We start from the raw sequence: 15,230 nt of genomic DNA, 5'->3' as shown, positions 1-15,230 counted from the left end.
CAGTACATCCAACCGGCCTCATAAACACAGACCACGTGTAAGCACACCAGCCCAGGACCTCCACATCCACATTCAGGATTGTCTGAAACCAGCCACTTGGTCAGCATTTGAAACAATTGGTTTGTATTATACAAAAATAATTTCTGCACAATAATCCGCGACCATCACCTCATGTTACAGCACGATAATGCACAGCAAATCTGCTCCACAGTCACCTCCGCTGCCATCCAAGAAGGCCAAGGCCAAATTCTTTCTTACCTTCACAAAAACGTGGGACAAGTACAATGAGGAGGATGAGAGGCCGTTATACGAAGAGGAGGACCCGGAACAAGCCAGTGATGGAGAGCCATTGCAGGAGCAGGCACCTCCACCACCCACAAACAGGACAACTTTACAAAACTTAATATTTGCACATTGTCTTGATAAAGTGAATACTGTATAGCGCGTTACTGTTTAAAGTCACTTGTAAATAAAGCATCTTTTAATCTACTTGTTGCACTGTCTCTTGAATTTTCCCACAGTGGGTCAGATAATTGACGTCTATCTGCCTCACGTCTCGTGTCTTACGAGCTCGCCTAAGCACTACCACTATCTGCTGTCTCTGTTGCACTCAGGATCTTCAGCACAAAACATATTGATAATACATGTAGGACAATGACTTTGGTTCTCGTCTCAACAGCCAGTGACACACTTTTCAAAAGGTGTGGATCCAGATGGTTATGCAGCACACCATATTGTAAAATTGTGATATCGCTTCTTAATCCCATTTTTTTTTCTTATTTTGCCAACAGACAGAGATGAACTCTATCACACAACATGGTTGGCTCATAGAGACACTGTCCTCACAAATGGTTATAGTATGAATTGTAGAAAAATAGGACCAAATTGAAGTGAAGTGAACGTATCAATCCTTAAATTAATACATTAAAACACCTGGTATTAGGCAGACTTTGAATGTGGCAAATGATGTTATCGTCCTGTGGGAGTACATTCCAGGCTCAAGTGGAGGACACGGAAGGGAGGGAGAGGAAGCCAGCGGAGCTGCCTTTTGTTCAGCGGTTTAAAGGAGTACAGTGTCATTTTTAGATGAGGAAGACTGATTGGGAACCTGGAACGTTTTTGTCCTGTTTGCTTTGCCTGTGGTGTGGAAGATGTTCTGGTGACACCATGGGGATGCAAGCCTTCAGCCAGTCAAAGTTTAAAGAGGGGATCTGTGCTTGGGCATTTCAAGAAGTGCCAAGTCACACTAGGTGACGTGAACCTCTCAATGCAGAGTTCCTGAAGTGGACGAGGGAGTCATCTATTTTGACTAGTTCAGAAAGTGAAAGTAAAGTTGTGCTGCAGTACAGAGAAAAAGGTCATTCTCTCATTCTGTTCACTGGAGCCAGGACTGTCAAATGAGGGCATTGCGTTCTGAGACCAAGAATGCAGGTCCTTTGGTTAAGAGGGAAGGTTCTGTGTAATGATATTAATCCTGGGTTGTGACTTCTGTTTATCATTTACTGCACACACACACACACACACACACACACACACACACAAGTTACTGTTATTGCACATTAGTGCGGTATTTCATATTGCGTGAGAAAAGTGTCTGTTAGAGAGAGAGTGGGGCTCGATGGAAGCAGTCTCTCGGAATCAGAAGGTTTCCAGGAAATGCGATGGGGGGAAAGTGAAAGTGAAAGCAAACTGAGCAGCGCATAAAAGGCTGCGCTGCTCGACAGCTCAGCAGAACCGTCGTGCACCGGCGACAACACGGCGCGAGAAGTAAAGGTAGGTAGATCATTTTGATCACTGTATACAACTTGATGGAAAACGCCATGTAATCGAATTATCATGTTTCTTCTATATACATATTGTCTAGCTCTGCTGTGAGTATAACAACTGCCATATTAATTGAGTAGTTGAGTAGTTCCAGCCGCACCCAAAGTCAGTTGTACGAATACTCCAGTCTTTACGGTAGACTCGCGACTTCGGAGTACGCAGTAGTAGTATGTTTTTACATTTCTGCGGAATAAATCTTCATATCAATCTTATTTTAATCTTCATATTCGTGTTCAACAGGTTATGTTTTGCTGATTTTTTTTTCGATTCGTCTTGTATTTTATTTTATTGTATTTTTTGTTGGTGAATCAGCTAATTACTGAATACACGATGAAAAAATTTCACGAATGAATAAATGACCCAGTGATGTCCTTTTTCAGATAGTTTTATTTTGCCAAACGACAAAAACAAATGAAATACTGGCGCGTTACAGCCTTATAACCTGACAGACTGTTCCGATTTTCATCAAGTGCATGTCCAGGGAATATGAGGTGTGATGCTGTCTTCAACAACAGAACATGTGTTCAAATGTGTTCAAATGTGTTCAAAACAGAGCCCAACCTACTGTATATCACGGTGGGACGCCACAAGCCGTTTTTTTATTTATTTATTTTTTATCACCAATAGTTCTGCTACTGGTGTCGTTCTTCAGGACCCGCAAATTGCTCATACCAGAATGAGAGAAAGTATTTCACAAAAGTTTCATTTCATTAGATTAGATTTCTTAATGAACCATGGATCTTTTCTTGTCCACAGAGCTGAGGAACTCGGCTTACCTCCGGTTCAGGAAGTACAACTGCCATGATGGTAAGTATTTTATATCTATATATGTAACTACATTTACAAATGTATTCAGTGTGCAAGACAGGTCTGAAGATAATATTCATGATGCTGATATTGTCACGATACTGTGATCATAGATGTGTGTAAATAGATTTTTTTTAATTGTTTGTTTTTTAAGATGATATGTTTTTAAATTTGAAATAGTTTGACTCAATTTGGTATTCTGAGATTGGAGAAAGACAACACCACAACAGTTTTCGCAGCATGACAAGTTTCAAGCAGCATGGACTCAACATGAAGTGAAGTGAGACGTTGTTGTATATACTGGAAAATCGAAAATATTATAACCAAGGCCTACACTTATTATGAGCACTTACAAGCAGGACATGCTCTAACCTCAGGGTGAACTTGTAAGCAGAACAATGTTTTTAAGCTGAGCTTGCGATTATGGTTAACGCTTAGAAGGTACGTTGTATTAATAGAACATTGCGGTCTTCACTTAGAACATAAGTTACATTTATCAAAACAATGAAACTAACACTCAGCATGTTCAATGAATCTAAAACATTTGCATAAGACATGAGGGGTGTCTCTAATGAAGTTAAAACTTTCCACTAAGGACGACAGCTAGAACACGTGATGAAAATGAAAACTTCCCACTGAAGATAACAAGAACACATCACCCATTAATGACGCATTGGGGGATTGTTTATTGAAATCGGCAATGTTGCTATAAAGGTCTAGGATAAACTGACCCTTCGCTCTCGCTCTTGCTCCACGCTTTTGGCTTCATCCGTTTGCTGTAAGGTCTTGTATCTTAACTTGGGACGGTGCTCTTGCTCTTGCTCTTAGGCTATTTGATTTAACTCTTTTTGTTGTTCTCTTAGGGTTTTTATTATTGATTGTTTGTTTTTTATTATTAATTCTTTTGACTTAATCTCTTTTATTGCATATAATTTGAATATATTTTTATGATCTTTGACTTACTCCTTTTTATTGTACGCATTTTGATTATATGATTTTTTTGACATTTATGTATGTGCACTAGCGTCTGGCGGTGCCTTTGACTTGGTTGGGTATTAGCGTCTGGCGATACCCTTGAGTTTATTGATGTTTATTGATTTTATTGTTTTTATTATCCTTTTTTGAATTTTATTGTTTTATTACCCTTTTATCATTTTTGTATTGAATTTTATTCTTCATTGATTTTACTGTTTTGTTATAAAAACAAAATAAAACTGAGTACGAATTAAGTACTGAAAAGGCACAATGGCATTGATACCTGACTACTAAAGAATCGACTGGCTCCTCTACTACCATCAACTGGGTTATAGGTGAGTTAATGCTCGATTGAATTAATGTTTGATTCCCTTCCCTGTGCACATGTAGTGAATGTCTCGACTGGTAGCATTATTCCATCCTGAATTATTATGTCAATGATAAAGTGGTAGTTCAGAAGGCTGAGGTAATATTTTATTTAAGGAATGGCTTGAGGATCTAATCATGTGTCCCTAAACGAAGCTAAGTAAAGAGACTACGGTAGAAGGTGTAGCATTGTAAGGTCAAGAACCTATTTCTCAACAGGTCGGGCGAATTAAATAACCCGCTCAGTGAAGCGCCGACACTACTCACTAATATAATCAGGTGAAGTTGATACATCTATTATAGTTTTAGAACCGTGTCTGCAACAATAGGCTGACTGAGTTGACCACACGAGGGGCCCTTTACCAAGAAAGGCAAAGGGAGGTAGTGTACTCGGAACTAGGGACGGCTTATGTTATAGCCAATTGCCCTGTACACAAAGCCTTAAAATCCAAACCCGAACGACAGACGTTCAGGATGTACAATGCTCTTTGCTTTTCTATGCACAATTTCTGAATCTTTATGGATGTCTCTGTGCGTATTGTGTTGGACTGAACTTAAATGTGGCAGTGGGGCAAAGGGCATCGCAAATCAGCGCCAGAGTCGGCAGCTGAGCGCGACGAATGGGAAACCGTTGGAGGCGGGCTGAATCGTTAAGTCACACAAACAATCTTAAATATGCAAACAGTGAACATATTAAAAGGATATGTCGTGAAGTCATCGTAACAGGTTGCATGGAAGCTGCCAGCGTGTGCGTTCGAGATCACCCGTGTGGGCGCAGTGTCACTGCCCTATTTGCTTCTTCATGCCGTTTTGCTTCCAGGGCTCAGTTTTATGACGTCATTTCCTGTCCGCATGCGCACATTGGTATTTCAAGACGTTATTTCCTGTCCACATGCGCACATGGGTGTAGCTGCTTGACACATAAATTAGAATAAAATTAGCAACGTCATTACGCCACGCCTCACTACACACTCGTATTTCATCAAGAGAAGCAGAATTTGAATTACTAAAGTACTACGCCGACGCATTAACTGTATTTTAACCTTATTTTATATATATCACATTTGACTTGTATTCAACAATTCGGATATTTTAACAAGATTTTGTTTTGTTTGATGAATCGTCCAAAGGAAACTTTTGTGATGGTCACCTTGTTTATTTGTTCATCTTATAGCCTGTTAGTCCTTCTTCTTGTTTCTTTCTTTTTCTCTATCGACACCTAGTGGTCATTTTACAAACATCACTGATTGTCACAGATTTCAGATAAAATAATTGGATCTTTCTGTGCAATTTGCATGCAGTTTTCTATCTTGCCTACGAGGTCACAGTGGTTAATTTGGTTTATTGCAACCAAATAAACAACAGGACAAACGTCTTTTTTATTGAATCACAACTTTTCTGAGGATTACATTTTATTAACAAAACATGAAAACACACCAACATTATTTATAAATGACTAAACTTATTTTATATACAAAACATCGTAGGCAAGATAGAAAACTGCGTGCAAATTGCACAGAAAGATCCAATTATTTTATCTGAAATATTGTTAAAATAATTGTTGAATACAGGTCAAATGTGATATATATAAAATAAGGTTAAAATACAGTTAATGCGTTGGCGTAGTACTTTAGTAATTCAAATTCTGCTTCTCTTGATGAAATACGAGCGTGTAGTGAGGCGTGGCGCAATGACGTTGCTAATTTTATTCTAATTTATGTGTCAAGCAGCTACACCCATGTGCGCATGTGGACAGGAACTTACGTCTTGAAATTCCAATGTGCGCATGCGGACAGGAAATGACGTCATAAAACTGAGCCCTGGAAGCAAAACGGGATGAAGAAGCAAATAGGGCAGTGACACACAGCACCGTTCAGTGAGAGAGCATTCGTGTGTATACCGCATGTCAGTCCCTCTAGGATTTCGCAGACTTTTTCATTGAATGCTGTGGCCGAAAATGACGGATTGTGAGGCAGATTTTTGATGAAAGTTGTGATCATTTATTGCTGTGAAACAACATGGTGGTACATATGGCAAATTAGCTTGAAGCAAAACTATAGCCACTTTTAAGCCTAAAAAGAGCTCCAGGCTGCAAAGACTTTAACAAAACATGCTTTATTAAAAAATAGAAATGCAAGTGCTAAGAACACAATTTCACACTTTAAACCAAAAGAAATTCATTCAATTATAATGACCCAGTTATTTTGAAGTTTTAATCCTCAAATATGAGGCTTAACTTCATGTCCCTACAGTGTGGTATGCATATGGTCCCCACAAGTAGATGTGTTAAGAAGTGTTAACAAGTATAGCTATATTTATAAGGACACACACGCACACAAACAATAAATAAATGTACATGCTAAATAGACGAATGATGATGACTTTTATTATCATGCTGTGTGGCCGTCTGGATGAGCAGAGAGGTAAAGGTTGGGAATGTTTGTGTGTAGGTGACCAGAGTTCAGTTGTATCAGTGCATCAATAGACTCCTTAGCGGACAATTAAACAACTCCAAAAGTATTTGTATTCATTTGACAGGAAAAATTAGGTTTATAATTGTCTGCTATGGTGGCGACTCCGATTTGACAGATTTGGTACCTACTCCGTCATGCTAGAAGGGTTCCAACTCTGGCTTAGTGCTGCTGGGCCGTACCTCTGGAGGAAGACTTGACCGCTCTTGTTGCATGAGGCAGCTCTTGCTTGTCAGTCCTTTAACATTATCTCAATTATAGTCACTATCGCTGGACTCACAGTAAAGTGTTGGGCATTTTGGATATTTTTGCACATTATTGATGTAGTTTATTTTGTAATTTTTATATAAATTATTTATTCTGTTCCTACAGTCTTTTCTTTCTTCGTACAGTGTTGATTGTGTTGTGTCCTTGTCTACGTCTTTAATGTCTGTTTGTCTTCAATGTCCTTTGTTTGTCTGATGCCGTCACAACCAAAATTACCTCATTGTAGGAAAATTGAAGGCTAATCTAATCCAATCTAACAAATCAATTTCCTGGTTGGATAACAATAATAATGATAATATTAATAATAATAACAACAACACCAACAACAATACTACTACTACTAATAATAATGTTCCAGCTCTCAAAAAACAACATGACAACAATTAATTTAGTCTGGCAAAAGTGGAGTAAAGCCCTTGTGTTTTAGATCAGATTATATCCGTGTGGGTATGCATATCTGAACAAATATTTGATCAGTCAGTTTCGTGGCCTTTTCTTTGTTAGAACTCATTGTATGTATGTCGATAATATATGTTGATATATAAATTGATATATGTTGATTCAGGACGAGGACTATCGATGGGTCGACCTTCATCGAGCCGAGCAGGACATGCAGTCGGGTCCCTTGTTGGACGGAAGTGATAACCAGCAGAGTGGAGGTGCTGACACTGGTGAGGAAGGTGAGCCAGAAATTGAGTGCATTTCGACTGGGACATGGACATTTGAGCACAGGAAAGGAAAAACATGCTCATGGATAAGAAAATTTTATTTTATTTTATTTTTTTAGGGGCACAGCTGAGAAACTACTTGGCGCACCTCGGTTTGACTCATCTCTACAAAGATAAACTGTCCCTGAAAACAGTTCTTCAGATTGACAAGAGGAACGTCAGTGAAGATCTCCCCAGAAGTATTACCGACCTGCCTTGGTACTTTCTCAAAAAACTGATGAGTGTCAATGTGACAGCTCGAAATGCAAAGTGCGAAGGGTCTCCCCATGAAGCTGCACCAGAGTCTGCAGAGTTGGATCTCAGCCATCTTCTGGATGATCTTAATTTAGATAATCAGCCAAACCCACTAGACATAGTCACAGCTCTCTTTTTCTGCTCAGATCATTTTGTGCGGCAGGAAATGGCACTGAAAATGTCCTTGTGTCAGTTTGCTGTGCCCCTTCTGCTCCCTAGTGTTGACTCCAAGCAGTGCACACTTCTGCTGTGGGCCATGAGGGACATCGTCATTAAGTACAGGCCCCAGTCGCTCTCTGAATCTAAGGGCTTCATTGAAGAGCGAACTGTTCTTTCTCAACTTCCTCTTCTGGCTTTCGTGAGACTCGGAGATTGCTCGATATCAAAGTCAGAGGTCCTTAACAAGATACTTAGTAATTCCCAACAATATCATAACACTTTTGTTCACCACAACATGGAGTGCGGAAACAGTCCAAGAAACATTTCAAGTGGAATGGTGGAAATGACTTGGTATCTGCCTTGTGGAAGCAAAAACATGGACCATTTCAAAGTACCTGTGTCAGTCGCAAACCTCCGTGGAGATGTGGAGTCATTTGACACACAATACTCATTTTTGTGTCAGATATCGACAGCTGTTTTTGTCTTCTGCGATGATCTAGATTTGGCATGTCGGATGCTCACAAAACAGCACCACAGGGCTCAGATTTTCTTGGTTAGTAACAGCCAAAGCAGGAGCTTCAATGTTGCGGCTCTGAAACAGGTGGCCAGCAAGTTAGAGCTGAAGAACAATAACATCATTCTGAGGAAGCAGCAGAAGAATGAGGCAGATTTTGTCAAGAGTTTTAGAGGCAAAATCAATGATGTGGTGGATGATTCAAACGTGAGGATGAGCATTGAGGGAATGGCTGGAGTTGCTCATGACCTGGGGATTTTGGTTGATGAGGAGTTGCCTGAGTGTCAAAGGGCAAAGAAAAATGCTGATGCCATCACGGCAGAAATAAAAGACCCCCTCACATACAAAGAAACCCATCTACCCAGGCAGGGAGAAATCTGGAAGAAGCTGACCGAAGTGGAAAAAGAGCAATTTCGCTTGCGAAAGGCCGGAAATCTGAATATAGAAATGTACAAAAGTGATCTTGAGATACGGAAGAAAGACCTTCGGAACCAGCAGCAGTCCTATGAAATGTCATCTTCCATGGCAGCATTCATCCATGCAATATCAACTCCAGGAATGGAGAGGAGCTTTTTCCTAAAATGGATGAGAATGAATCTTGACAACTTGTCAAGAGAAACAATGTCAAAACTTCGTGAGCAGTACAAGGTTAAATGTGACAGTTCAAAGGACAAACAGGAAATCCAGAAAATTGACAGACAGCTTTCCAGCAGCTCTCTGGGGATAGAGCACTTCCTCCGTGAGATGGGTCAGATCTATGAGGCTTCACTGTCAACTGGAGACTCAAACCTGTTGCATCAACAGTTACAGCATCTTCCAACACTGTGTGCACAGTTGTTGCTGGACGGGTTTCCACTCGAGCTTGTTGATGGGGATGCGTCCAACACCCCCCTCACATGGATGAGGAGCGTCCTCCAGCAGCTCCATGCTTTGATCAACCCTGAGGTCAAGATCAAGGTCATCACAGTCCTTGGAGTCCAGAGTACAGGCAAGTCCACTCTCCTCAACACCATGTTTGGGGTGCAGTTTGCTGTTAGCAGTGGGCGTTGTACTCGTGGTGCCTTCATGTTGCTCATTAAAGTTGGAGATGACATCAAAAACATGCTCAACTGTGACTACGTGGTGATCATTGACACCGAGGGCTTGAAGTCACCTCAGCTCGCCCATCTTGATGGCAGCTATGACCACGATAATGAACTGGCAACGTTGGTTGTCGGTTTAAGCGACATCACCATCATAAACATATCGATGGAACACATGCAAGAAATGGAGGACGTCCTGCAGATTGTGGTGCACGCCTTCCTTCGGATGAAGGAAGTAGGGAAAAAGCCCAAGTGTCTGTTCGTCCACCAGAATGTGTCTGATGTTTCTGCTCATGACACCAACATGCGAGACAGAAAAGTGCTGCTGCAGAAACTGAACAGGATGACACAGGAAGCAGCCAAAATGGAGAAAAGGGAGGAGAACAAGCTCTTCACTGATGTGATGGAGTACAACCCAGACACTGGGAACTGGTACATTCCTGGACTCTGGAATGGAACCCCTCCGATGGCCCCGGTCAATTTAGGCTACAGTGAAGCTGTTCACGATCTGAAAATCAAAACCATACAAAAGCTCAGAGACTGCAACTCCTCTGACAACAACATCCTGACCTTCACAGAATGGCTGAGCAGCCTTTGGAGCGCGGTGAAGCACGAGAACTTCATCTTCAGTTTCAGAAACAGTTTGGTGGCCGATGCATACATCAAGCTGTGTACCGAGTTCAACAAATGGGAGTGGGAATTCAAGAAAGCCATATACACCTGGTCGTCCAAGGCTGAGACCAGAATCTCCAATTTTGTTGCTGGGAACCCTGAAATAGCTGACCTGGAAACACTCATCCATAGTCTGAAAGTGGAAGCAGCACAAGAATTGTCTCGCTGGGAGAAAAAGCTTCTGGACAACCTCAAACAGTACTTTGATGAGGCTGATAGTTCAGCCCACCTCATTGAAAGATACAGAGAGCAGTTTGCAAACAGTGCAAAGAGTCTGAGACGAGAAATCGAAAGCTCTGTTCACATCCAGCTGACGAGGGCAGCAGAAATCAAACAAGGGATGACTGAACTTGACAGGATCAAAAGGAAACACATTGATGAGTTGGAAGGAAGAGTGCGTGACTTGATAGATCAATGTCGAAAGACAAAGACCAAGATGAGTGATGCACAGCTCATGGAGGAGTTTGATCGAATGTGGAGTGAAACTGTGAACAAACTGTCCTTTTTTAAACAACAGACGTCCAATGTCTACTCAAGTGTTTACAAGCACCTGTGGGACAATCTCTGTCACAAGGGAGCTTTTGCATCTGAATTAGTGAGTGAGAAGAATCTTCAAGAGTGTGGTTTGAAACCTTTTAAATTCAACCCCAGCTCATATGCTCGTGTGACAGACTGGTGGATGAAGAACGTCATGAAGAAAGAGTCTTACATCAAAGCAGTGCAAAACATGGCTGATAACATTATCACCACCTGCACGCAGTTTGCCCAGGACAAAGTGGACAGGAAGAGTAATTACCATGACACATACATCCAAGAAATATTGCACAAAATTGATGATCAGCTCAGAGCCAATCAAAAGTTGGAGACTGGCATTGAGTTTGAAGTTTCGCTGAAACAACACATCTGTGGAGTTGTGGCCAGGAAATTCCAAAAAATGCATGAAGATTTCATTCAGCTGAATGACCCGTACAGATGCCTGGCCAAAAACAAGGAGAAGTTCTTTACAGACTTTAAAGATGTATTTCATGAGCGAGACCAGTGCCAGAGTAAGGCAGACGAATTTGCCCACAAGTGTCTGAAGCCAGCAATCGAAGACTTTGTCAACCGCTTTCTGGGTGTCCACATCGTTGATGAAATGCTGACTCAGGAGCAGTTCCACACACGCGTGTCCTTCCAGTACAAGATCTTACTGGATCTTCTGTCCAAGAAGGACTTTCAACTGTATCTGCAGTACATTGGCTCCTATGAAAAATATGTGAAGTGTTGCATACTTGAAAATATTGTCTCTCACTTCTCAGCCTCCACTGCGATGGAGAAGTTTGAGGATCGCCTCATCCGTTCTAGCATCAAAAGCATCAAGGAAGCCATAGAGCAAGCCAAAGAAAGGAAGAGGGGGAGTTTGAAGGAATTCATTCAAGATATTTATGCTCAGCTCAATGACAAACTGGTCATGGCCCAGACTGCTCTTGGAGAGTTCATGATTTTTAACAACGCTGATGAGGAACAGTTTGCTCATTGGCTCACAGAGAGCCTTGAGGACGTCAGCAAAGCGGTCAGGGAGGAATTTAAGAAACTGGGAATAGAAACAAGACTTAAAAGTCTCACTGTAAATCCTCAGGACGAGCTCTTCACCAAAGTCATTGGATGTGGTGAACAATGTCCATTTTGCACTGCACCATGTGAGGCAGGAGGCCACGCCCACGACGAACACTGGGCATCCCTGCATCGGCCGGAGGGTCTGGGCAGATATCGTTTTCATGAAAGTCAAAAAATGGTGACTGACATTTGCTCATCCTCAGTAATCAGTAATGCACACTTCCAATGCCAGGAGACAAAAGGTCAGTGGCATCCATACAAAACATACAAGGAGATCTTTCCAACCTGGAAAATTGCTCCAGATGTGAGTCTTCAAGCCTCAGACTACTGGAAATATGTGATGGTGAAGTTCAATCAAACTTTTGCAGGAGAATATAACTGCAAGCCTGCTGATATTCCAGACAGTTGGAAGCGTATCACACAGCAACAGGCAGAAGACAGTCTCAAGAAGTCCTTTAACATCCACTGAGGGCGACCCTCACAATGATCTGGCAAAGTATACTTAATCGTCAACAATAGTGATAGTCAACAATAGTAACTGTCCTCTTGCTGAAATCAATTTGTTCAATGATTTTGTTCAATGTGGTTTGAAATGTCCAGTGATCACTTTGGTGACTTAGTTGTGAAGTGAAATGTATGCATCTTCCATAATAATAAGGTGCTCACTAACACCAGTCATAACTTAGCATGTACTCTGCTTGAACACATGTAGTAGAATAGCAACAGTGTCAGTTATTACATTAAAATGTTGTGTGACACATAAATAAAGAATTCACTGCTTACAAAAAAAGTTCATTGTTGATGGCAAACATTTCAGTGTAACCTCACATCACGTTTCCTTTTGACTTATTCAAGCAAATGTAAGACTTGCCATCGGTCCCCACTAAACTCCATCCCAATACAAGAACGAGGGAGGGGAAAGATGCCAGGATCTTCGCCTTGACCTCTCCAGAGCCTTTGTTTAAAAAAAAAAAAAAAAAAAAAAAAAAAAAGAATGTGCTCATAATGGTTACAAATAAAAAAATCACTCTATGTAACAATGCAATAGTTTCTTTGTTTTTTTGCCATATTTTGTTAGTTGTTTTTCATGATTGAGAATGACCAAAGGAATATGAAGTAATATGTGCAAGTTTTTAAAACCAGCAGCTTGTATTTATTTTAGTCAATATCTCCTATGGGACGATCACTCAACATTTGAACATTTTAGTGTGGTCTGTAGTACTAGTTTGTTGTCGTCATTGTTATGTTTTTCCATCACTTTTGAAATTGATTCCAGTCATGGTCATAGAATTGTTTAGGAATGTAAATGTATTTGCTAAAATAATTCGTTCCAGTGACAAAACGAACGCATCGCAGTCATCCTTCGATATCTGTCCAGTTAAATTATGCTGCGGTCCTGAGCAACTCATTGCCCGTCTCGTACGGCCGCGGGTCTGAGGCTGCTCCTCGCACTCCGCGGCACCGCGCTGCGCTTTCAGAATAAAACGCCTTGCATCGAAATAAAGGACTGCCGTGTCTGTCATTAACATCAAGCGTCGTATTATCCTACTACTATGCTAATGTGTTTGCATTCAACGTCTTTTCTGTGCCAGAGAACGTGTTTGTTCTCGGCTCGGGTGGCACTCAATAAAGCGGAACATGAATGTCTGTTGGCGGAATGTTTTTTTGGTTGCACCGAAAAGCAAGTTTCTTCATAGTGGGACCTGTCCGACTGTCGGTGGCCGAAACAACAAGCGACGTATAAATAAAAGACAAGTGTTAGCCCGTCAGATCACCTCCAAGTTGTGCATACTAACGGCTGAAGGATTCCGAAGTGGTTGACGGCTCCGCCAGCGAGAGCTTCTGGACACTCGTAACTATGAACGTTCACTCTGGACTTCCATCGCCACTTTCCGATCCGGACCGGCTGTCGACTGTCTCCGGAGACTATCAATATTTTCACTATGGCTGTGACGGCTTCAGCGACCGGGGCTGGGGATGCGGGTACCGGACAATCCAAACAATATCTTCCTGGCTACAGTTCAACCGAGTCGACCAACCTCGACCACCACCAAGCATCTCAGAGATCCAACGGGCTTTAGTGTCAATGGAGGACAAACCCAACCACTTCTGCGGCTCCAGGGAGTGGATAGGTACCGTAGAGGCCTCCCTGGTTCTGGAACACTTCTACAACGTTCCATCTCGGCTGATCCACGTGAGGGGTGGAGGGTCAGACCTGGAAACGGTCGCAGTGGAAGAGCTTCGCCGGCACTTCCAGAAGCACGGCTGTCCGGTTATGATGGGTGGGGACCGGGACAATTCCTCCAAAGGCGTGTTGGGTGTGTGTTCGGGAAAGGAGGGAAGCTTCCTTCTCGTGTTGGACCCCCACTACTGGGGTCCTCAGCTTGGGGTGCAGGAGCTACAGCTTGAGGGCTGGGTGAAGTGGAGAGAAGTGTCCACCCTCGACAGAACCTCATTCTATAACCTCTGTTTGCCTCAGTCAGGCCCAAATAAAAATTTCCAACCATAAATAGTGCTTCTGGTGTATGGGTCAACTTGGGCATCATGTCGACATTTTTTAATCAGAACAGTATTACCTACTTAGACACTTTGGACTGGCCACCTACTGATCTTTGCAATTACAATAACAGGAACATGGAGTTAAGATGCTGTAATAATACTATTGTTTATTGGAGGTGGAACTTAATTATTTACACCTGTAATCAATTAACAAAACATGAAGACATTATCGTCTTGGTCTTAATTTTAAGAAAACATTTGTTTAAGTAGGTTGTTGTTTTCATGATTTATTGTGTTTCATCTTCTGCCTGGATACAAGCACAATATGATGCATTTCCAAATTGCACAGTATTTGAAGTGGGTTCAGTTTTGCAACCTCAAATAGCTCTTTGTTTACCTTTGAATTGAGATACATCAGTGCTCTGACTTTGTATGTGCAGACATATATTTTTAGAATTTCCTTAAAATACATCCATTGAAATGTCATTCTAAATGAATTACACATTTTGGATTTTGAAATAGTGTAATGTCAAATCTTATTCGTTTACAAGTGAAATGAAAGAATTCAGAACCATGGGCTTCACAAGTCAATATAATGTAACATAATCCATCCAAACTCAGATTTAACCACTCAAGTTGAGACACTCTGGCATGCTAGATGTAGTCGATATGTTCATGGTAAAAGAAAGAAGGCTGGGGAGAGAAATGAGTGACGGTGAATCATACCCTAGAAATCTCAAACAATTACAGTGATATGGGATCTGACTCTTTAAAGGGTATAATGAGCAGAAAGTAGATTAATTCCAGCGTGAGCCATCACAAGTGCAGTCGCCAGTCTCTCCTCCTGCACGCTGCGCGCAAGTGTTTTCTATCCCGCTGCTGCAGTGCGAGACCAAAGATGGCTACACGCTTCCAACAGGGGCTTTAGCGCGTCATCATCACGAGCACCACCAAAATCGATGGTCATGCATTTCAACGGATAATTCTAAAATAAGATAAATAAATAGAAAAACAAGGGGGCGTGGGTATCCGGCAC

At 41.6% G+C, this 15,230-nt stretch overlaps 2 protein-coding genes across 5 annotated transcripts; both read left to right on the top strand.

Moving 5' to 3' along the window:
* Window positions 1-1,690: 1,690 nt before the first annotated feature.
* Window positions 1,691-12,644, top strand: si:dkey-85k7.12 (up-regulator of cell proliferation). Of its 4 annotated transcripts, XM_053860604.1 has the most exons (4): window positions 1,691-1,773; window positions 2,581-2,631; window positions 7,276-7,390; window positions 7,498-12,644. In XM_053860604.1, the coding sequence occupies exons 2-4, from the start codon at window positions 2,626-2,628 to the stop codon at window positions 12,162-12,164; spliced, it is 4,788 nt and encodes a 1,595-aa protein (XP_053716579.1). In that variant the 5' UTR covers window positions 1,691-1,773; window positions 2,581-2,625; the 3' UTR covers window positions 12,165-12,644. The 4 variants fall into 4 exon arrangements, with proteins under 4 accessions (XP_053716579.1, XP_053716581.1, XP_053716580.1 ...); XM_053860606.1 differs by lacking the exons at window positions 1,691-1,773; window positions 2,581-2,631 and adding an exon at window positions 5,780-5,848; XM_053860605.1 differs by lacking the exons at window positions 1,691-1,773; window positions 2,581-2,631 and adding an exon at window positions 5,793-5,877.
* Window positions 12,645-13,300: 656 nt separating this feature from the next.
* On the top strand, window positions 13,301-14,204 carry ufsp1 (UFM1-specific peptidase 1 (non-functional)). Its single transcript, XM_053860055.1, has one exon. It carries the CDS (start codon window positions 13,554-13,556, stop codon window positions 14,202-14,204), a length of 651 nt encoding a protein of 216 aa, XP_053716030.1. The 5' UTR covers window positions 13,301-13,553.
* Window positions 14,205-15,230: the final 1,026 nt, after the last annotated feature.

Source organism: Synchiropus splendidus, chromosome 3 (assembly GCF_027744825.2).
Source record: "Synchiropus splendidus isolate RoL2022-P1 chromosome 3, RoL_Sspl_1.0, whole genome shotgun sequence".
In the NCBI taxonomy this organism is placed as follows: domain Eukaryota; kingdom Metazoa; phylum Chordata; class Actinopteri; order Syngnathiformes; family Callionymidae; genus Synchiropus; species Synchiropus splendidus.
The sequence above is the reverse complement of the archived record's forward strand: the minus strand, read 5'-3'. Positions and strand labels throughout refer to the sequence as shown.